Source organism: Ictalurus punctatus, chromosome 21 (genome assembly GCF_001660625.3).
Source record: "Ictalurus punctatus breed USDA103 chromosome 21, Coco_2.0, whole genome shotgun sequence".
Lineage (NCBI taxonomy): Eukaryota > Metazoa > Chordata > Actinopteri > Siluriformes > Ictaluridae > Ictalurus > Ictalurus punctatus.
Genome location: NC_030436.2, coordinates 2,535,001 through 2,557,417, shown reverse-complemented (window position 1 = coordinate 2,557,417; position 22,417 = coordinate 2,535,001). Strand labels below are relative to the sequence as shown.

Below are 22,417 nucleotides of genomic sequence, written 5' to 3'. Positions count from 1 at the left end.
CGGGTTATATCATACCACTCTACTACTGATCATTTTTCTTATGTCATGCCATGCTTTATATTCAATTCTATAAAATGTTTTAACAATGGACATTGTCCCAAAGCAGCTTTACAGAAATAAATAAATTCATTTTCAAATATATGGATTTATGAAAAACTCCCTGAGATGATCGGAGGAAGAAACCTTGAGGGGTTATTTATTACACAGTGTATACTGTACATGACGTATATCACATGCTGAGCATATTACAAGCAGCGTGACACCCTGACTAAAAGTGAGGCGTTTGAAGAACGCTGGAGTACCGTCACATATAGCGAACACCATCTCAGAGCAAATGTTAGTGTGGCAAGCCTGGGATATAAAGACAGGAAGGCTTATTAGACTGCTCAAATCAATATGGAGAGCTACATGTGCGCAGTGGGAGGCCTGTTGAAAAGGGTCAATAGAGTATTAAAGAGAGCTTAATGACGGGGATTACCTGATGTACACTGCGGTAAATGAAGAAGAGACATTTTATATACGTACATATTGATGTGCGCGCACACACACACACACACAAACTAATGAGTGGATTTTAATTCAGTTGCATGTCTGTTTCTTTCCACTTTTGCTTGTGCTTGGAACGTTTGGACGGATTTAACGGATTTTAATACAACATCTCTGTTGGATTTGTCCTCCTGCATTTGGTTTTGTTTTTTTAAACAGCTTGACGGTCAGATGACAGATGATGGTCTCTTTGATTTCAAATACATTGTAAATCTCTACACGCATACAGTCAGGGTTGGGAGGGTTACTGAAACAAAAAGTATTCCATTACAGTTACAAAAGAGTTCATAAAAAAACAACAACAACAACGTCATCATTAACGTAATCCAACATGTATCACAACATGAAAGTCATGTAATCTGATTATTTTTTTGGAGAGAGAAAAGCAAGTCAAGAGAAAAGCAATATGATCAAAAAATATTTGTATTTAGAGCTTATTTTAGAGCGTAAAAACTCGAAACAGGTTCAATGTTTGGATTTGTTTGAATAAAATAAATACATTTGTTGCTCATGTGAGTCACCACTGGCAAGAGAGAACCAGAAGTACAATCATGCAGCGGTCTATATTGTGTTATTCCCCAGAATGTACCTGTAATCTGATTACTTTGTTTTTTGACGTAACTGTAACGGATTACACTTACCAGTTTTGTGTATCCTGATTATGCAACGTTGTTACATACTGTATAGTACGTCACTCCCCAAGCCTGCATACAGTAAGCAAGTCTTTCTCTCTCTCTGTTTGGGTGTGTGTGTGACTATGTGCCAAATGTTCCCATGACAAAATAAATACGTTCTAATTTGACCTTGTAGAGATATTTGGTTTGCCCCAAAGAAGATCTGCCCCCCTCAGATTTTATTCCAAAAACTATGAGGTGCCACTTAAGGGCAACTTACTTCTCATAAGCCCTATTCAGACTAGAGGAGGGGTAATATAATTATTACCAGAGTATCGCTGGGTTTTCTGAACCGAGCAAATCTCTCATGTCAGTAATTTTTACAGACTGCACGCGTGCATGATACCGCATGCTGTATTTTATACTCCATAAAATGACCAGTAGAAATAACCCAAGATTCCAGTGGGAAAAGACACTTTTTGAAAGACACTCCTTGAAGCGTTCTTTTCTATCATCGCATGATGAAACCAAAACCAAAACCAAGTATTGGCCAAGTTTTAAAAAGATTTTCATGTTTAAAAGGATGTGCTGTTTGTTGTTACTAGCGGTAATCTATTATGTTAGCTATTATGCTTGGAGTAAACACAAAACATGTCCATGTTCTTTGAAGAACAGAATATATAGTATATATTTATAATATATGATATATATTCAGATTAGATCTGTGCACCTTAAAGGCTTTACGATTTTTTTTTTTTTTAATGTCTTGATGTCCAAAAGATATTGTATACATATAATTATTTTCTGTGAATATGAGACTTTACATTGTGAAGGTCAATCACTCACCCTAAGGAAAGAGTCCAGTGAGCCGTTCTCCATAAACTCAGTGATGATCATCACGGGGCTGCTTTTGGTCACCACTCCTTCCAGATGTATGACATTAGGGTGGTCAAATTGTCCCATGATGCTGGCCTCGCTCAGAAAGTCCCGCCTCTGCTTCTCGGTGTAGCCCGACTTCAGAGTCTTAATGGCGACAAACATCTCCCTCTTTCCTGGGAGCTTCAGGTTGCCACTGCACACCTCCCCAAACTCACCTAAAGAGGGACACAAGCAGACGTTGGTCTAACAGTAAGGAATCTCACGATTAATTTAAAAAAAAAAAAAGAAGAAGAATGAAATAACTATAAGAGAATAATCTTTTTTTCTATTATTACAGTACCTGCTCCGATGACCTGCTCAATCTTCACACATGAGATGTCAATTTCTTTGGCAAACTCTCTTACTGCTTCATTGGGATCTTCATAGGTAAACGGATCAATGTAGATCTTCATTCCTGGTGACACTTGGAAGAAACAAAAACACTGGTTACGATATATAAAGCTCAGTAGGCTCACGTTGGCATCATTGTGGAACAGTGACTGAGGAAACCCTGCATATGACATTGGTATGACTGGAGCTGCTGGAGTGTGACAGGCTTTCAGGAGCGAAGATGTAAGACGTCATGGTTGAGACCTTATAGGTCACTTCTGATTTCACATTTCAAAAAGCCTTTGAAGTCAAAGAAAGTCTTCAGAGCTTTCAGGCACCACAATATAATGACTATTGTGCGGTCATACACTTGAGAAAAGCTCCAGAGTTGGTGGAATGGGCAGACTTGAGAGCAAAAAGGTAATATAGTCATTTTCCTCAGACATGGGGACAAAATGAAAAACAGTGCCACAATGACACATTTAAATAAGGATAGGATTTATTGTAATGCCCATGGGAATGATAATAAAATATATATTAACACTGTGGTAATGGTAAGAAAAAAGACCGAACAAAGCAATAAATCCAAACTAATCTCCAGTTACTGTGCAGTGGTAAAGCAGGGTTTAAATGACACCTTGTAATTACTCCTTCTGCTGACCTTCTAATTCTCTTTAAACAATGATAGAAAGGCAGATTTTATTCATCACAAAAGCAAATGTAGTGACACGTATATAAATCACAATATATTCACCATTCACTGTATTCACTATCAGTCATAATGTATTCATAATGCATGCAGTACACATGTAATATGTAGTACATAATCGTTTATACCGCATCCATAATATCTTCCTGAAATAAGCCTGCATAAACACTCATAATTACTGAACCATTAGAGGTTAAAGTTGTAAAGCATGAGCATATTACTTTATAATGTCAGCATATATAATGGTTTATAACATATGCTTATATGACTTTAACACAGAGCTTGCATTATAATTTGATACAGATACAACACCAGAGTCTGTGTTATAGTGCGTTATAACAATCCATAAGGAATAATTGACGATGGGCTGTTGAATTATTTAAAAAAATGCATTATTTTGTAATAATTCAATGGACCGGAGTCAATTATTACTTACATATGGAAAAAGTGATATGGAACAGTAATGCGGTCAAGACTTGACTGGAACTACTTTAGTTGTGCATTTACTGAAAAATAATTACACACCACGGGACTTCTGTCAGCCAATCAGCATCGAGAATTCAACAGAGCCATGGTATAAAATGTTTTATACCACAGCACGGATGCATTCTCGATTCTGATTGGTCAGAAGGTGTTGATTAGTTTTCTGTAACAGCTGCTCTGAGAGTAGTGTTGACTGCAAGGCAAATCACAGGTTTACATTAATGTGCTCATCATTTCTAATATCATCACGCATTATTTTGCTTACCATAGTAACAAGGTACACTAAGGAATGATAACAGTAACTGAATCCGGGGCCCTCCTTTTCATGTCCTGATGCCTCACACCACTTTGTCCTTGTTTAGTTTCCTAGAACAGCATGCCCCGTTGTGTTTTATTCCTTACTTATGTAACCTGACATGATGTTCTCACCTCACCGGTCACAGTTGACCGATACAGTGTCCCATTTTCACGGTGTGCAATTTATTCTGTAAAATTTTTTTTTTTATTGACAAAAATGACTTTATAAAAATGTGCCAAGGTTTAACGACGCACATAAATGTCACGAAGTGCAAACGACAGATTTGAGTTTTATTAAAGACGATGCAGACAAACCAGAAGGATCAAGGCAGTAATCACATACAATAAACAAAGTTCAAGTTTGGCAAATAGGTCAAATTGAGACTGAATACGTAGATAGTTTGAGCAAACTAAGGCCAAAACGAGACAGACAGGTGAGCTATCAGAAAGGCTCAGTGAGACTTTTCAAAGAGTATTTTTTTTTAAATGTCTAGGTTCATGGAGTGTAGGAAATTGCTAACAGGTGTGTGTGCTCAGATATCTGGTGACTCGGAACAGACATAGGTCTTGTGACTGGATGGTTGAGGATCTTGGGAATTGCAGTCCATTTGATTGTTTGTAGTTTTGAGGGCAGGCAGGGATGCTGACATAGCTGTCAACATTCTTAGGACAAATATAGACGTTTATATTTTGTACTGTAGAAATGCCGACATTTCTGACGAAAGAATCCAGCAAACAGCTTGAACACAAGTGAACGTATAAACAGAATCCTAGCATATATCAGTAAACAAGGTGTTTTTTTTTCAGCTGTGTGCTAAGTGACAGAAAACGGTAACAAAGGCGAAAGGTGAAACAGATACTCAACAATAAACAAGTACGTAAACAACTATTTTTATCAAGCAAAGACAGCACAATCCCACCCACTAGTTTTCTATTGGCTCACAATTCACAGGTCAAGTCGGTGCGAAGTGAAAGTAACTGCTACCAGAGGCAAATACACCTTTCATGTCCAGTGAAATGCCTTTTCCGCTGGGAATATTTGATTCACATTTTGTCTTTTTTTTTTATTTAGATTTTTGTGTTTTGCTTTAGATGAAAATGCAAAAAAAAAAAAAAAAAAGGCGTCGTTTTCAAGTCTTTCCCAAATCGCCAAAGCAAAGGATCCAAAAGTGCAAGATTACGGCTAAACCGTACATGTTGGCACCTCTGTGTACTCTACCATAAACATATCGGGTTATTGGTAATTCACAGGACATTATTAAATGAGCGATATAGACAGACTTCTGTCTCTATACAGCTTCCGCTGATGGCTGTTTGCCAGAAACCGGAGGCAGAGGAGAAGTGAATAAAATAACAACAAAAAAAAGATCTGAATGTGCACAAGGTCAGAATGTGTCATTCTAGTGTAATCACACAACAACGCTCCTTTTAGATCATCTCTACAACGTGTCAGCGGTGAGGGTCTGAGAACTGAGCGGCTCTCTGCTGAAGACAATTTTAAAGGGTCACGCTAGGAACGAGAATCGTGTAACCTCGCCCATCAGTCTGAGTGCTACCGTAAATGGCTGAACAGACACTGAGAGTGAAAAAGAGGGAGGGAGGAAGATGGAGGGCACCTTCTGTCGCTCCATGCTAATGGATGAATGTTGGCCTCGACTTTCCAGAGTTCACCGGTACATGCTCAGCCAAAAACGCCCTCCATAAATTTGCTGTTTACTGCAATCCCTGGCTATTGATTACATCAAGCAAATGCTTTCTCAATTCATAAGAAAGGGCAAAGCATAAAATCTGCGTGATATACAGTGTGATAGAGAGAGAGCGCGAGAGCGAGAGAGAGAGAGACTTAATTATCTTGATTTAATGCCTGTTGGGTCTTATTTTCTAATAAGCTATAATAAAATGTTTATTACCATAAATAGAAAGTAATGCAAGTAGGGAAGGGGCTGATCTTATACCCTCATTTCCTTATTACCTTTTTACAGTCTTTATTACCTCAGTTGGCTGCGTATGAACTTATCTCGGCTGAATGAGCTTATCATTAAATTGTAGGAAAAAAAAAAAAAATACAGATATAAATATTTATATCCGTTTCGAAAAATATATAAATATGGTGCTCAAACATTATATTCATATCCAGTGATACGGAGAATTACCGAATAAATATTTCACAGATAAGGCCTGGGATGGATGAAATGTCTTCTCTCTCTCTCTCTCTCTCTCTCTCTCTCTCTCTCTCTGTGTGTGATAAGGTGAGGAACTGAGACCGTTATGGAAGAGTACGAGAAACCCAGCTTTAAGACTAAGTAATAGCAATGTGGATGTTGTATGAGGTCCTGCATGAGAAGGTAGTTACAGAATGGATGCATATAGAAGTAAAGTATTTAAACAAAGCATATCCAGGTAGGGAATGAATTTGCTGGTGGCTGTCCTGTATCCAGGACGTGTGTGAGACGGAGTGTGTGTAGAGGATTAGGGTAAAAACACTCACTGTGGCCGCTGGTGTAGTGCTGCAGCTTGTCTGTGTATTCTGAATCTGCTCTCTCAAAGCCACGCCTGCTGGGACAAAACACACAGAGCTGCAGAGTGATATTCTCTCTCTCTCTCTCTCTCTCTCTCTCTCACACACACAGTATAGCAAATGACTACAATGAGCTCCAGAATTATTGGCACCCTTCAAGATGGGCAAAAATGATTGTACCTTGATTGATCCCACCTTTCATCTGTCCTGTAACAAATGTTATACAAATTTAAATGTAGTTGAAAACAAAAAATAATTCGTTCCCCTGAGAACAAATGCAAAGGGGGTTTCATCAAATATAAATTGTAGGGGTGCCAATAATTTACAAACCAGTACTAAGTAGGAATTTTTATTTTTTACTTAAGACAACTTTTTCTTATTCTATAGTCGGTATTTATGCTCAAAATATAACACAATGTAGGTGCTATTCATTTCATATTTCATTTTGGCTTCTTTTAATAAAGGGTAGGAATAATTCCTGAGGTGGGTAAGACAAAGAAAAGCTACACAGTGAACCGGGCGGCTTTTGTGGTGTTATATCGACTCCCTTTACAAACTGGTACTTTGTTTAAATCCACCAAAGAAGATATATAAATATTACCCTCTGGGTCTGTGCTTGGGCTTTGGGAGCGAGTTTAATTAACAGGAGAGGTACATATATTAAGAGACAGAGTTAAAGGTGAACACCATTAACATACCGGTTACACACAATGATGATGACCACCAGAGCAATGAGGAAGACTAGCCCAGCAGCTGCTGAACCAATGATGAGAGGCAGTTTCTCCTGTATGCTGGTGTTGTATTCCTCTGCAGACACAGACACACACACACACACAAAACACCCACATTACACCTACAAACCAAAACTGAGGCACGCTGCTGTGGTATAAACTCCACAGAGATGAGAGTGCCAGATATCCCTCTTCACCGAATAAGGAGCCTGAGCTGGTGCATAATCTTGAACCACAAACAAGCTAGTACTCAGAACCAAAATTGACGACATCAGGGGCTTGGGGCGGCATCGACTCAAGTAATTTCCATGACCACAGCAGAAATAAGACATGGTAATTGTAGGGGGTTTTCAAAATTACTGTTTGAAAAATTAGCTAAATTAATTATTGCCGTCATGCATCAGTGGCCCTAGGAGGACTTGGCAACAATTTCACTGGCAAATGTGGGGGAAATAAAAAACCCCCCAAACAAAATACAACTAATGCGAACAAACCTTTTTAGAGAAGCTTTACACCACACACAAGGCAGAAAGGTGCCACTGTTGCGCGCTGACGCAAGACCCTTGAGCGAGGATTTGTTTTAACACCTCCACACAAGCCCCTAAATCTGATCAAGCCTGCAGCAATAAAAAATCCACAAAGACGCTGCTTCTAGCCTTGCCCTCAAAACCCTGAACTGCTTCTGGGGTGTACAGGCATGGTGCAGGATGCCTGGAAGGCAGAGCTCACCTAGCATATGGTTGAGCGATAAGAGGGATGGAGTTGAGCTGTATGTGCTCAGTGTGGGACAGACGGCTGGGGACGCAGTGAAGGTGTAGAACTTTCCCTTTCTGTCTCTCCCTCTCTCTTTCTCTGGCTACCCTAATTAAAGCCTATCCAAGCACCACACAGACACAACAGCCTTGCTAAACCACCCGCTGATTCCCTCTTGAAACCCTACAGAGGCAGAGAGGCAGCCAACGTGCGGGCGGCTGGCGTTAGATGCTTGGCACAGCTGAATCTGACTGGGGAGACAGCTTCCGATTCTCATGGGTTTGTTATGAGTAAACAAAACTCAACGTTGCCAGTTTGATTAACTGAACCACATACTGTGTGTGCAAAAATGCTAATGCTAGCAGGCGGATGATGTGTAACTACATATGGAATCTAACACATACGTATGGGGTGCAACGCGATGCCACTATCTAGAGCTGTAACTGTTATATTACGTATTAGAGCTCCAAATATCCTTATCTGTAGCTGTATTTAGATTTAGAGTAGAAGTGGGCGTGGCCTTAAAAAAATTTTTTTAAATATGAAACCTGCACCAGAGGTAGGAAAGCCAACACTGTCAAGAGTATCTATGGATTCCCATTCTGATCGTTCCTCAACCTCTACATCACCGTAGAGGTGTGTGGGACTGTCTTTTAATCCACAGTTATTATTTTTTATTTGTACCTGTCTACGATAACTCATTTATTGTTTTGATTTCCCAAAACTTTATATTATATATATATATATATATATATATATATATATATATATATATATATATATATATATATATATATATATATATATAAATATAAATAAAGGATAAAAAAATTAACACGATGAATACATCACATGGGTGTTTATTTGTCCCACGAGCTTTATATATGACTGCTCGCATGACAGTAAAGTCTCTAGTGTCATGTGAACCTTTCTGGAAAGATGTCTAAAACAAAAAACAAACAAACAAAAAAAATAAATAAAATTGTGCGCCTCTTACTTTGATCTATATTTGTATCCATTAGGAACACATCATTTGTTCATTCCGAATAATATATTCATATTTGATTATATCCCTAAAGTACACCCGACTATAGGATTTAAGTCTGTCAGAAATGTGTGCTGATAAATGAATGGGATTAATTGCGTGATACAAATAATAACACCACATTAATGCAGCAATGGGCTTCTTGGCCTGAGACAGGATTGAAATCTATTATGATTTAAAAGACATTAAAATGTCTGACACAGGTCTGCAATCTCCTCTCATTTGCTTTAAATTGAAGAAATTGAACGGAATGAAATGTATTCTGTTAAAGATGCCGTTTGTACTTTTTTTAAAAAAAAGGGTTTCTCCAGCTATAAAATGATACCATTTGAAAAAGTTACCTTGGAAAAAAAATCTATCATTTGCAACATTGCTGTGTGATAGATCTCACTAGTCTCGTCATGTCCGGTTTCTGTTCACATGTTTTCATCCTGGATGTCAGCCTTCAGCTGGATCAGAGCTATGCAGCTCTATTTCCTTAAAGCTGAACTGGTCAATATTTGGATAAGTTACGTTTACAAATAATGTCGAAATATCCAGGGAACTCAATAAAATGGGAACTGGGTTAAGGTTACTGGGAACTGCTTTTCCAAGACTGCAGAAGGGGAAGGGGTTGAAATAACAAAACAGTCAGATTTAGTTTGTAAACTAGTCAGATTGGTTAATAAAGGACGAACGGGAGCCTTAAATAACCTGCAAACTTCACAATCTAGCAAACTGATAATGCACCACAATTTCACTCTGTGAGCTGTAGCACGCCGCTTACCCTCTGTCATGGTCTGGAAGTACATCTTCCCACTGTATCGTCCGAACCCGGCCACGGTACGTGCCCGCACTTGGAACACGTAAATTCCTCCTGGCTTGAGGCCGCGGATGATGGCTGTGTTGGTCTGACTCCTCACAATGGAGGAGTTATGCTCGGTCTGATCCTGCAAGGGACGGACGAAGAAAGGTGGAAAGAAAAGATGAGGAACCAAGCGTGAAAAACTTTCCCGCTGGTGAAAATAAATATAATGCGAAACCCCCCCAGTGGCCATGGTGTTTCTTTTAAATGTAATACCAGGCATCATAGTGGAACTGGGGAACTGTCACAGCTACAGATTGCTGTCTAGTGGGACCGGCTAAGTGATGAATTGATAACTGATGGTATTTTTTTTTCTTATCTGTTAGTCTATGTGAGAGACTGTGCCTATATGTATGTGAGATGCAAGGCTGCAGTGCGCGTGTGTTCTCGTTGATAAACCTGGCTGCTCCTGTCAACTCTATCTCATGCTTCTCTGATGGGAGCTTTGCAACAGTCTGACAAAGGCTGTTTTGACAGTAAAGACAGAGATAGGAATTATGCCGAGGACAGAGCTGGAAAGAGAAAGCAGATCTCAGGAGACTCCCTGTCTATGTGTGTGTGTGTGAGAGAGAGAGCGAGAGAGAGAGACATAGGAGATATTAAAGTCTGCCAAGCCATTTGAATCTGTCCGTGTGTGTGCGCGCATGTGTGTGTGGTGGTACATGGTGTACATGTGAGTTTAAACCCTAATAACTCATCCGAGGTGCTGTCACTCAATCGATATATTGCATTAACTCATTAACTATAATTATTAAATGCACGTCATTAAATTACACAGAGGCGTTGATCATTCCATCCGAAGCAGTGATCCTGATACGTTTGTAAAATCTGCTGATATTCCGTATGAAGCTTTTGATTCGAGGTTGAATTGAACTCTGTGTATAAAAATCCCGCCCGAGTTTGCGCAGCTGTGTGTTGATCAGAGTAATGCATAACGACAGCCTTCTTATGAAATCCTGTGTGTTTTCTGGAAGTTTACACAGAAATTTGTATCTGAAATACGGTTTTTATTCAGTCAACACTCCATTGTTTTAAACCACAAATCCCTGCACGTAACCTCAGCGGCTTTAACTAGTGGCTCCTCAGTGATTTCCTGTCCTGGTGAATAACTGTGATAACAATCAGCTTGAGTGGATCAGTAGAGCTAAATAACAATGCGCCAGCAGCTTGAAAATCCCTCCAAAGAGAGACTGCGCAGGCAACACAGTGTAGCACTTGGGCTCACTTCGATTTGGCTAGCATTTCACCATGCTTATACGTATATGACTAAGGACAGGAGAAATAATGCATGCATATATTGTTAATGTTAATATCGTGTGCATAAAAAAAAAAAAAAAACAGGCATTCGCCGTGTGGCTGTTTTTAGGGATGAAACTCAGGCTCTGATTTACTCAGATTCCAAATATAGATGCCTGAATTGTGTGTGGAATGTGATGAATTGCACAAGCAGTTATTGGGTGCGGTGTGGGTAATTTACAAAGATTGATTGTGTGAATAAAGTCATCTGAACCATGATTAAGTCAAATATTTAAATATAGTTGCTGCAGGTGCTAATGGGTCTTAATCACCGGTTCACTTTGGAACACTAACACTTGCCAGAAGTATAAACTATTTGCAAAATAAAGGTGTAGAGAACAGCTTCTTTTGATCTTTTCAGATAGGAAACTTTATGCAACTTTAATATTAAAGTCACCATTTTGAGAAACTTTAATAGAATATTTTGTCTTCAAATAAAAGAAAGACGCTTCTGGAAATTTAATACCTGCCCGTCTGTGGTATTAATTTAAAAATGCAATCACAGTTCCAGAAGTGACTTCCAGGTTTAATAACTCACACTGTGGGTGCTAAATTAATCCATTTGGATTGACACTCTATTTTGCAATTTTTGCCCGAAATGCCACAAACGGCATATTTTCGTGGGGCGTAAACGAGGTGTCAGTGTAAATAGTTTTACTTTATTCGGGTCCTTCTCGTACCTTCTCGTAGTACTGCAGCTCGTAGTCTAGAATGACTCCGTTGGGTTGATCCGGTTGCGACCAGGACAGAGTGATGCTATCCACGGTACGGCTAACCTGGTGAATTATAGAAACCGTGGACGGAGCTGAAAAGAAAAAAAAAAAAAAAAACGAGACAGAGACGCAGAGAGAAAAAGACACACAGAGGCAGCGATTAAAACCAGCGAGCACATGATGAATGTTCACGACCAAATTATAGCCGTGCTACACAAACAGTTTAAAAAGCTAGTCATAACTGCACGTACACAATGGAAATAGCGTGACCTTCCATCCAGCTCCAGTCCTGGAGAACGATGAAAAGGACTTCATGACTAAGCTTGTACACACTTCGGATACAGCGCAGCACTGAACCACATAAACAGAGCACGGGAATTTCCAGCCATGTCTTTGTGTCGGTGTCTCTCACATTGTCCATAGGTCTACTCTTCAGTGTGAGCAAGTAAACGTGCCAGAAATGGCTTCCCTCGCCACATCGTCTTCCAGAGGAAGCTGGACTCGTTTTGTAAACCAAACCCATTTTCAAACCAGGGATAACCGAAGGTAGCGGTTGCTTAGACACCATAAAAAAGGGCCTTGAGCCGAGGTAAACGATTGGGCTGTTCCTCACAGCCATTAAACATGGCACGGCAGGTCAAACAGAAATGGCTGGGCAACAGCAGGACACAGTAGGAGCTGTGGAGGCTTTGGAGGACTCTGGATTTATAGCCCAGGCCCCCGGACTGCACACACGACCATCACTAAGGCTGAGCCCCATAAAGAGAAAGGCATCTCCTTTGGCACGTGTGCTTCGATGGAAAATCCTCCAACTGGAAAAGCCTGTCACTGCTATCACTGCACTACGTCTGAGGTGCTAAACTGCTAAACGGCTTTGGATACATATTAGCTTCCATCTTTGGTCAGTGTTCGTACAGAGTTTGTAGCTCTTTTGTTTGATTTTTAAAAAAAATTTTTTTTAGCCAGTATAAAGGATAGCATTCAATTGCAGGTGGATTTGTTAGGCGAACGTGCACTAGCTGTCAGTATGTAATCTCCGATATATTTCTCCGATGTTATAATGCTTTACTGGCTTATCTGAAATGTCAAATGTTGATTTCTACTTTTGCTACAGAGCTCAAATAGTGCTCATTGTGTTTTTGACCTTCGCTTTTATTTTTATAGCCAATTTCATTTTAACTGGTAGCTGATGCATAATGGTGTAATATTAATGAGCAGGTAATTATTTGATAATCATATAAGGTCACCTCTTGCCTCTTACCACCAGCAACATGATTTCTCTTTAATATAGCATCACAGTCAACTAAACCGGCTCAATATCCACAAGAAAATCTTAACTGTTGTAAAATTCTGACACTAGGAAAAGTATAATTTTTTTTAATTATTATTATAAAATTTGCCAATTCAGTTGACATTTAGATGATTTCTTCTGGACATATAATAAATGGCTTCCTTAAACTCCGTTTTCCAGAAATACATAAACCTACTTAGCAGATCTAAAAAAAAGTCAGCAGGTCGAAAAATGCAGCGATTTCCTGTCTAAACTGCATCGCCAAATTTGTTTGCTGTCATAAGACAGAGTCTAACAGGGCACGCCGCACAACAAAGAGCTACCACAGGTGTCCAATTACATATGAATATATATTTTTAAAGGCTGACACATGCTCTTTGTGCACTGCATTGCATTGGGCCTGGCCTCTGGGCTGCTGTCTGTAGTAATCTAATCCACAGTAATGCAAACAAAGCCGGGACATGTGCTTACACTGATGGACACATGCCAGTAAAAAAAAAAAAAAAAAAAAAAAAAACAAGGGAGAAGGATAGCTGTGGCATTCCTGTGAAGGATTTCCTCCTGACAGTGAACTGACACTCCGACGTACAAGGGTTTGTCATTACATGAAGCCAGATATCAAGTCAGAGGGCATCGGGGTGCAGCTGAAAGCAAAGCATCACTGTTATGAAGAAAGTGTCAAATGAAGGCAGATGAATGAATAACTCGCGCAATATTCTCATCAATCAGGATTCCAGGTTTTCTACACAACCGCTCTTCATGGAAGAGCGGATGATTTATGTCTGAACCCGGGGGTTTTTGCGTTTTTATTCCAGGTGCGAGTGTTCAAAATCACCGGAATGCTCATCCCACAGTACACAGAGTTTTCATACAGATGTTGTGCTCACAGGCCATGGACTGTCTGACATCGTTTGTACACTTTTCTGGCCCTAAGCTTCAGGATCTTAAAGGCAGATCCACAATCTGATTGGCTCTCCATGTATACACACTCCTGCACTTCCACTTTTTAAAGATTGTGACAAAACTAGCGTTTTGGGAGCAAGATATATAGTCACCGGATGAAGAAAAGTTAAGTTCTAGAGTTGTTCTAGAGATCTTATGCAAACAAGATAATCTTGTGTTTTTACAGACAGGCTACAGGAAAAGTTCTCTTCGGTCATCTGCTGTGTCAATAAAATTCCTTCTTTTTTTTTTTTCTTCTTCATTATCTGGCCAGGTTTAATGATGAAAAGTTCCAGACTCTAGTAAAAGCTGGAGATGCCAGTTCTGGCTTGTGAGACATGAACATAATGTGAGACATGAACATATATTAAGAAAATTTGTGACATAAAGTCAATAAAAGATAAAGAATTTACCAATGTAATGCAGAAAATATGATCCTGGTGCTATAATATACAGCCTAGTGTACCTTGGTTCTGTATGGATCTGTATGGGATGAAAGACCAGTGGATTAATATGAAAGCAAATGCCATAATCAATAAGGAATATACACCTACATAAGCCTATTTTGTTTAAGGAAGCATGCCTTGTAATCATACAGAAGATACTTCCAGGACTTGGATCTATCTAGATTGAGTAAATTCCTGTAGTCTCTACCATTATTATTTTAACCAGCAGCAATGTGCTCATTTAAAGGTCTTCTACCTTTCCCTTATTGTATTTCTCAAGAAAAGAAAAGAAAATGAATAAAAGTACAAATCCTTGTCAGACATTTATACTGGGCTTCGTCCACATGGGTACTTTACAGCAGGTTGGAAAAGGAGGCACAGGAAGTAAATGACTCCACTATTAAAACACAGCTGCTATTGTATGTGCTTTCATTGCCTGTTAAAGGCATTGCTACTTCAAGCAAATTCCGTTCCATTTGCCCCAGGGCGAGGGCACTTTAAAAGTCAACAAATCTAACAGACCCGGTTTTTGCTAATGCTAAGAGTTTATGAAGTGCCATGGAGAGATAAGAAAGAGAGAAATGGTGAAGAAAGCAGCATTGGAAGTCTAAAAATATAAAAGATCGTACAGGCATGTGGATCTCATTTGAAAGCAGGCTGCGGTATGAACAGCGATGGAGAGATTTTAGAGCGTCTGTAGCTGTAAGTAGCGCCATCAGGTCAGCATTCATAAATTCTCCTCTTTCCTTCCACAGTAAGGTCTTCCCTAAGGCAAATTTCCCAGTGTGCCAAGGCAGATGTCATTCCTTCAGTGTGTGGCCACTCCTGCATTTCAGAGATTCCCATCCAAACGGAGTCTGAGCTGTGCAAGAGGAGTCCTGCTGCATTTTCATGTGCTCTCAGCATAGAAGATAAAATAAATAAATAAATAATAAAAAATAAAACGGAGAAAAAGTCTGTCTGGCAGGCATCCCTGTTTCCCATCTGCAATGGATTGTGGGTTTTATGTCTCCGCGGAGTTTCCAGTGCTATAAAACAGTGCAGCACGATTTCAGTTAATCAAGCTTTTAACCATCTGCATTGGAAAGGACTGAAGTATTAATGGACTCGTATACACGGTATAAGCAAATTCAAAAATTGGCACTTCAGAGGCTTAAGAAGCTTGCAGACACTTACAGGGACTTTGCATCTTATTTAATGCCCTCTGCATTCTCTGTGATGTCTGGAAGGAAGGCAATCTGTATTTGCCGCCCGCCAAAGACGTTTGGAGGTGAATTCAAGCTGGAAATTGTTCATTTGTTTGTTCATTTTTTCATGAGTCCACTGTTGCCTTTAATAATCAGTTAATCTTCGCTTCCGCCACTGAGAGATACAAATGTTTGGGCCATCTCTCTATGTGGCAGCTAATGAAACCCCTGTTGGACATTTTCTACCATACATTGTAGTGAAAACTACAGCTGTAGTAGAAATGTTTCCCTTTAGCACATAGCGCAGGCACAAGTAACATTATAGCATTTTAAAGTCAAGTTACCCCCGAAAAGTGAGAAACGTGAGAATTCAGCCACGCTGATATCCAATAGGTTTTCCCAGACCGCCACGCACATAGTATCACCAGGACATGAAGGCAGAGGGAGATTCAACTTGTGGAATCGTGGAAGAGAAAGTGTCTTAGGACTGCATGTAGGTCACAAGTGCTCCTGTCAGATAATCAAGGCTCTCCAGCACTGCTCTGGAATTGTATTTGTAATCTGCACAAGCCAAACAAAGTAAGAAGAGCAGAGTAAGATTAGGCTACGGAAGGATCTTCAGAGAAAGAGAGAGAGAGAGAGAGAGAGAGCGAGCGAGAGAGCGAGAGAGCGAGCACATTAATCTCTAGAAGAAAAAAGAAAATAGGCCATATGGATTTAATTTGCATCAGGCACTATGATGGAGGAACTACCCCAACTCGGTTTTCACATGCTTTAATGCTGAACCCTTTCTACTAGGTTCAATCTTCTAACACTGGTACTCGCACAAATATCTCATACAAAGTCGATGGTTAAAGGGGGTCTGAAATACATCCAGACAGAACAAAAGAAAACTGGCAAAAGCACAAAATATTAAGAACCTGATGCACGTTTCAGAAGCGAGTTGGCATGATGCATGTGCCATGCATGTAGAGAAGGTGTTTGGAGAAGATAAACATTATTAACATTCCGCGCATGGCTTTGATGTGTGTTCCAGTTGAATGTAAATGTGCACCAAACATAAATAGGATCTTCACTGTCTGTCGGTCTGTCTGCGCATGTGGTTAATCCTGTCAGTCTCTGGTATGCTTGAACACCTTTGCTGATGATACAGTAAACACGCCCGAAGAACGTTCGTCACTCCTACACCATGCTGTCTCGGAAATACACGACATGGAAATTCTTCTGGAAAATCTCTCAAACAGGAGATGGAAAAAACAAGGTCAGGCACAGGTCAGACACCATAAAGTAAAACACGTCAGAGGATAAAGAGAGCCCAGATTATTCATTATTATTATTATTATTATTATTATTATTATTATTATTATTATTATTAAAGTAGCTCTTGAAAATGTACGCAGATTCACTTTAGCTGAGGCATGAGATCGTGGCCAAAATGAACAATTAGATATAGAACAAACAGTTCTCTATAATCTTTTTGCGTAGACTGGGTGTTGCTTTCATGTACGGTGGTTAGAAAATTTGCACAACCTTAGTACAAAGTGAACAAGGCAAAGGAATTGAATTTAAAACAACAAAACAGACGTTTCTTCAATGCTTGTTAAGATATTACGGGTGAACAAAGCAAATTGCTCAAATGTTTGGATTTTCTTTTCGCCTTGTAAGCGTCACCATGCGTCTTTAAAACTACTTCCGACCTCTTTTGAATTCTTTGAACGGAAATCTTGTTCTGTACACAAAAAAAGGTCAAAGTTCTTTTAAAAATATGTTTCTGTTGATCTGATTTAGTCTTTTTTTTTTTTTTTTTTTTTTAAGTTATGAAATATATTGTTTTGCTGCAGGATACAGCTCGGATTTTTAAAAATATATAAATAGTATATATATTTTTTAATATTCAAAAAACATTTTTTTGCAAAATTTCGACCTCAAATACAACAACGAATACTAGAATATAATAGAAAAATACTGCTACCAGTATGTTTTATTCAAATCAGCGTAGCAGCTAAACAAAGGGCGAAGCGATGCTCAAAAACGTGAGGTAGGTTAACGGTCAGGCTTTCAGCAAAAAGAGATAAACTACACAAGACAACAGCAGTAAACAGAAAGCAGGATATGGTCAATACACTAATGAACACAGGCTTGGACTCGTCACACAGATGAATCGTGAGCAGTGTGATGACAAACAGACGAGTGTCATTAATAATCAGCTGACTGAGCAGGGGTTAGGAGCTCGACCACTGGTGGAAGAAGTATTCAGATCATTTATATAAGTAAAAATACTAATAGCACATTATGAAAATACTCAATTAAACCCTAATCCTGCATTCAAAAACTTACTCAAGTAAAAGTATCTAAGTATTATCAGCAAAATGTACTTAAAGTATCAAAAGTAAACATACTCACTGTGCAGTAAAATTATCCCCGTCAGTCAGTACGTTCACATGGACAACAATAATCCGATATCGACCCGATTAAGACGATACTCTGATTAAGAGACTAGCATGTAAACAGAGATTACTGATGACCTTAATCCGACTAAAGTCACACTCGGAGTAAACACAGATGGAATTAAGACGTGTGGAGTATTCCTGTTTTAGTCGCATTATCGACGTGCGTTACAGACATGTACACGCCTTAATCACACCGTTAACGTCGTGTGAGAGTTTTCACCGCATTTTGTGACCGGACACGATCACACACGGCAGCGCTCGACCGTTTGACGGCAAACGAGAGCACGGCTGCGTCCTTGCCTGCTATATAGTAGGTGAAATACATGTAGGCAAGTATGTGGTTTGGGACGCGGCCCACGGCTTCAAGCAGTCGTCTATTAGCACGTATAGCACGACACAATAATTAACCGCACTTGAAGCGTTCGTAAAACTTAAAAATAAAAACATCCAAAACTGTATACGCTCCCATAACGAAGACCAACTGTACGTCGATACGTGAAATTCTGGAGGGACGTCGGACGGCGTGACGCGGTGACGTAATGACGTGTGCCGTTAATCCATCTATGTTCTATAACACGTAAAACGGGAACATGACAGGAGTATTCTAAAAGCGACTCATGTACACACCTTAATCACAATATTGTCTTACTCAGAATAAGGTCTATAATTAGATCACTGCGGTCCGTGTAAACGTAGTCAGTGTTGCACTTCTTTAGATGTTTAAGGTTATTTTAACTACTTTATATACTGTTGGGTAGTTTAATATAATCTACAGCAATGTACCTGTAATTCTATAAGATCATCATATGTTTGTAGCGTCGCTGTCCAGTGAGAACCATGTATCTGAAGGAAAAAAATTTTAAAATAAAAAAATAAAAATAAAAAAATTTAATGAGCTCAAGAAGTAGGTCAATTTTCTTGACCCATAAAAAAGATTAATCCCTTCAGTTTATCACAAACCTTCAAGATCACCACATTTGGAGATGCGCAGTTTTCACTGGACGGGAAGGAAGGGTATGAAAAATGGTAATATGCAAAGTAACTTTTAACTAAAATTGTCAAATGAATGTGTAGTAAAAAGTACAATATTTGCCTCTATGATATAGTGGAGTAGAAGTATAAAGTTGCATAAAATGGAAATACTCACGTTAATCACAAGTACCTCGAATTGTACTTAAGTAAAAGTACTTGAGCACATGTACTTAGTTACATTCCACCATTGAGCTTGACTGGATACCATCTGATGAGGTCACAGGCTGAGGATCATGGGAGCTGACGACAATATATGTAAGTTGCCCAAAACTATATCATTAGTTTCCTCACTAGATCCAGCTAATGCACAGTGAAAATGTCTGTTGCACCATGCTAAAAGTCTTGAAATTATAGCATAATAAATGCAGCGTCATAAATCAGCCCCAGTTTATACGTGGGCAAATATTGACACTTTTATGTAAATTATGTGAAAATGTCAACTGATTTGCAAGATTGCTCGATTTCCACAATTATGCCTAAAACAAGCAGAAGGATTTATATCCACTCTCCCGTAAAGAACTGAATAATTTAAAGGCATATTTTACATGCTGGTGAGTGCATAGTGAATGACTCTGTCTCTGACTCCGCATACTTATGAAGACTGGATCTGTGGCTCATGCTAATCACGCAGCTCTTACTTTGGCCCAGTGACACCTTGTATGTGAGTAAACTCCACTGACTAAAGCAGACCGATGACTGCTGCTGGTGCTCCAGGTGTCTTCTGCTCCACCCGGGCCACCCTCCTGACCCCGGCTGACACCTTCCATATGTGGCCTCGCTGCCACCTTCTGTCCCCGTCCCTCCCGAGCACCTCCACTGCCAGCGCCTCTCCTGCTCATCCCTTATGCTCTGTCCATGTCTAACTGACCGTGTAAAAGTTTAACTGAACGATACTAAAAAAAAAAAAAATATTTTTTCAGCATGAAACTTTATGCTGTATTTTGTATTTCAAAGCGAGTGTGTTTGTCATTTTGACCTGAAACTACCAAGATGAATATCTGTTTATTTTTTTTTTCCCTCTAAAAATATAACCAAGCCATCAGAAGAATCTTCATGCATACAATGTACACTATTGTATATATTTCCAAAACACTGAGATGGCGCGAACATACTGAGCGTTTCAAAGAATGCATCGCAATCAAATCAAAAGACATAAACAACATTGTTGTCTTGATGAACAATGCATTACACTTATTAGATCAAAAATAATGATGCAAGGGGGTAAAATTAGAGCCTATTTCGACCTTGAGGTCACGGCTGTGAAAGACGGACGTGCTTGATCCCATCACGTCTGTAGGTGTGAGCCACTCAGCAGTGTGCCACCTCTCTTTCTGGACTCTTCCACTAGTCCTTGTGGCCTAGCAGCAGCTTGCCAAAGCAATTTTGGAGATAATTAAGTCATAAATCTTCTCCCGGTACCCGACAGCGGCTGAGCCAGATTAGCAGGCCCACCTCTGAATAACGTAATTCGTTCACACAATGTCTCCTCCGCCTGATAAAAAAAAAAAAAAAAAAAAAAACTAATTCGTTTTCCTTCAGGTATTAACCCACAGCTGGCTCGCGTGCTAACATTCACCTTAGGATAATGAAATGTCTAAACAAACAGTAGGCATGGAAAATGGTGAACGATTAATGGACAAATGAGCGCTATATGAAGCAGCGTGGCAGACGAATAACACACGGGACATACGAGTCCGTATGCACATGCCAGACTTTCAAACGAAAAGCTAATGGCGGGCAGGAGTTAAAGCTGGCAGGGGATCATAACTGCCCTGATGGCCAACAATGGGCATATGGTTATGGCAACTGCTGCCCCGACCTACAGCATTAGGCTAGAAAAAAAAAAACCCCCAAAGAAACTATGTACACTTTGACCACTTGCGAAAAAGAAATGACATTTTGTCAGGCAGTTACAGTTGTAGAAATATCCTGCAGACAAATGTGTGACAATCTGTAAAAATCCATCGACTGTCGCTGTAGCGGAATTCTGGAAAACGGGCAAAAAAAAAAAAAATTGACCAAAATTGAGTTTTTCCTTCTAATAATGTCCTCTGATATCTTTATTTTAAGAAAACGTCTTTATTTCGTCTGTCTGCTTGCAAAGCTCATATCGTGTGAGGAGCCAGTTTAACAATAACAGCGGTAAAAACAGTCAATCTGCATAACGGTTTCTAAAACTCTGGTGGTTTCACTGCTATAATGAATTGGACATGAGCTCGATCAATTCCGCTTTTAATCAGATTTCGCCTGTCAAAATATCCACAGTGCTCCCGAACCATCACGTCATCATCAAAACAGACAAGAGCGCGTACATACGACAGAGGGGAACAAAAAAAAACAAAAAAAAAAAAAAACGCACATCACCTCAACAAGGCAGAGCTGACTGAATGAATCAGTGATTATTCCCCACGGATGTTAGTATGAACAGAGATCGGGCGAGTAAGAGACGGCATCGCAGCTCGTGTCGAAATGTCGTGACTTTGACCTCAGGTGGCGAGACAGAGACTCATGTGGATGATGCTGATGATCAAAGTGAGAACTCGTTTCTCAATGTAAAGTTATAATTCCTTCAAACATTTTCCATGTTTAGATATAAATGTAGAGGTAGACAGGGTGTCTTCAGTGGAACTGGAATGAAATGCAGTTTTCTCCCTTTATATCATTATATCTGGGTCAGCCATTTTTCTGCAGTTTTCATAACTATATATAGTAGAACGTGTCAAAATTTGACCATGGGAACTGTTTCCCAACAAACAGAAGAGCTGGACCATGCCGAGTTAAGAGAACTGTTCTTATACTCTTATAGGAAAACTTTATTTAGGCCAAGTCCTGTGTAAGAACTGTTAATAACAACATCTACTGCCAAGCAAGCTGTTGGTTTTAGTCATCATTCCTCATTAATCTGCTCAAAGGAGATGTATCTGTCTTCCTGTGTTGAGTGCAATGAAAGGAGATCAGCGACCTTTTGAGTGGCATTTCCCCGGCGAGTCTCCTCTCCAAAGTGCCAGACAAATCACACATCACCAGTCATCTGTCACAGACTGCTTTAATAAAACTTCCAGAGACTAGGCCAGACAGACAGACATTTTCATTCCTCTCCCTGGTGAACGCCAGCCTTAAGCATGAGTATGTGTGTGCATTTGTGTTTGGAATCAGCCTGTGTTTGTGTAATGACTGATTAACCCTGTGTGACCTGTTGGTACCGAGCTGCATAGGAAACGCATTGAGAGAGAGAGAGAGGTGAGTAGAGGGAGAGGGTAAAAGCTGGCTTT

General features: G+C 39.6%; 1 protein-coding gene across 2 annotated transcripts in view; it reads right to left on the bottom strand.

Moving 5' to 3' along the window:
- Positions 1 to 22,417, bottom strand: part of ephb2b (eph receptor B2b) — a 166,449-nt gene that overhangs the window by 23,906 nt on the left and 120,126 nt on the right. For both annotated transcript variants that reach the window (XM_053674009.1, XM_017451045.3), the window contains 6 exons: positions 11,765 to 11,889; positions 9,711 to 9,873; positions 7,114 to 7,222; positions 6,386 to 6,450; positions 2,380 to 2,502; positions 2,007 to 2,254 (listed from right to left, as the gene is read on the bottom strand). In XM_053674009.1, coding sequence (XP_053529984.1) covers positions 2,007 to 2,254; positions 2,380 to 2,502; positions 6,386 to 6,450; positions 7,114 to 7,222; positions 9,711 to 9,873; positions 11,765 to 11,889 — 833 coding nt within the window. The remainder of the gene's footprint in view (positions 1 to 2,006; positions 2,255 to 2,379; positions 2,503 to 6,385; positions 6,451 to 7,113; positions 7,223 to 9,710; positions 9,874 to 11,764; positions 11,890 to 22,417) is intronic.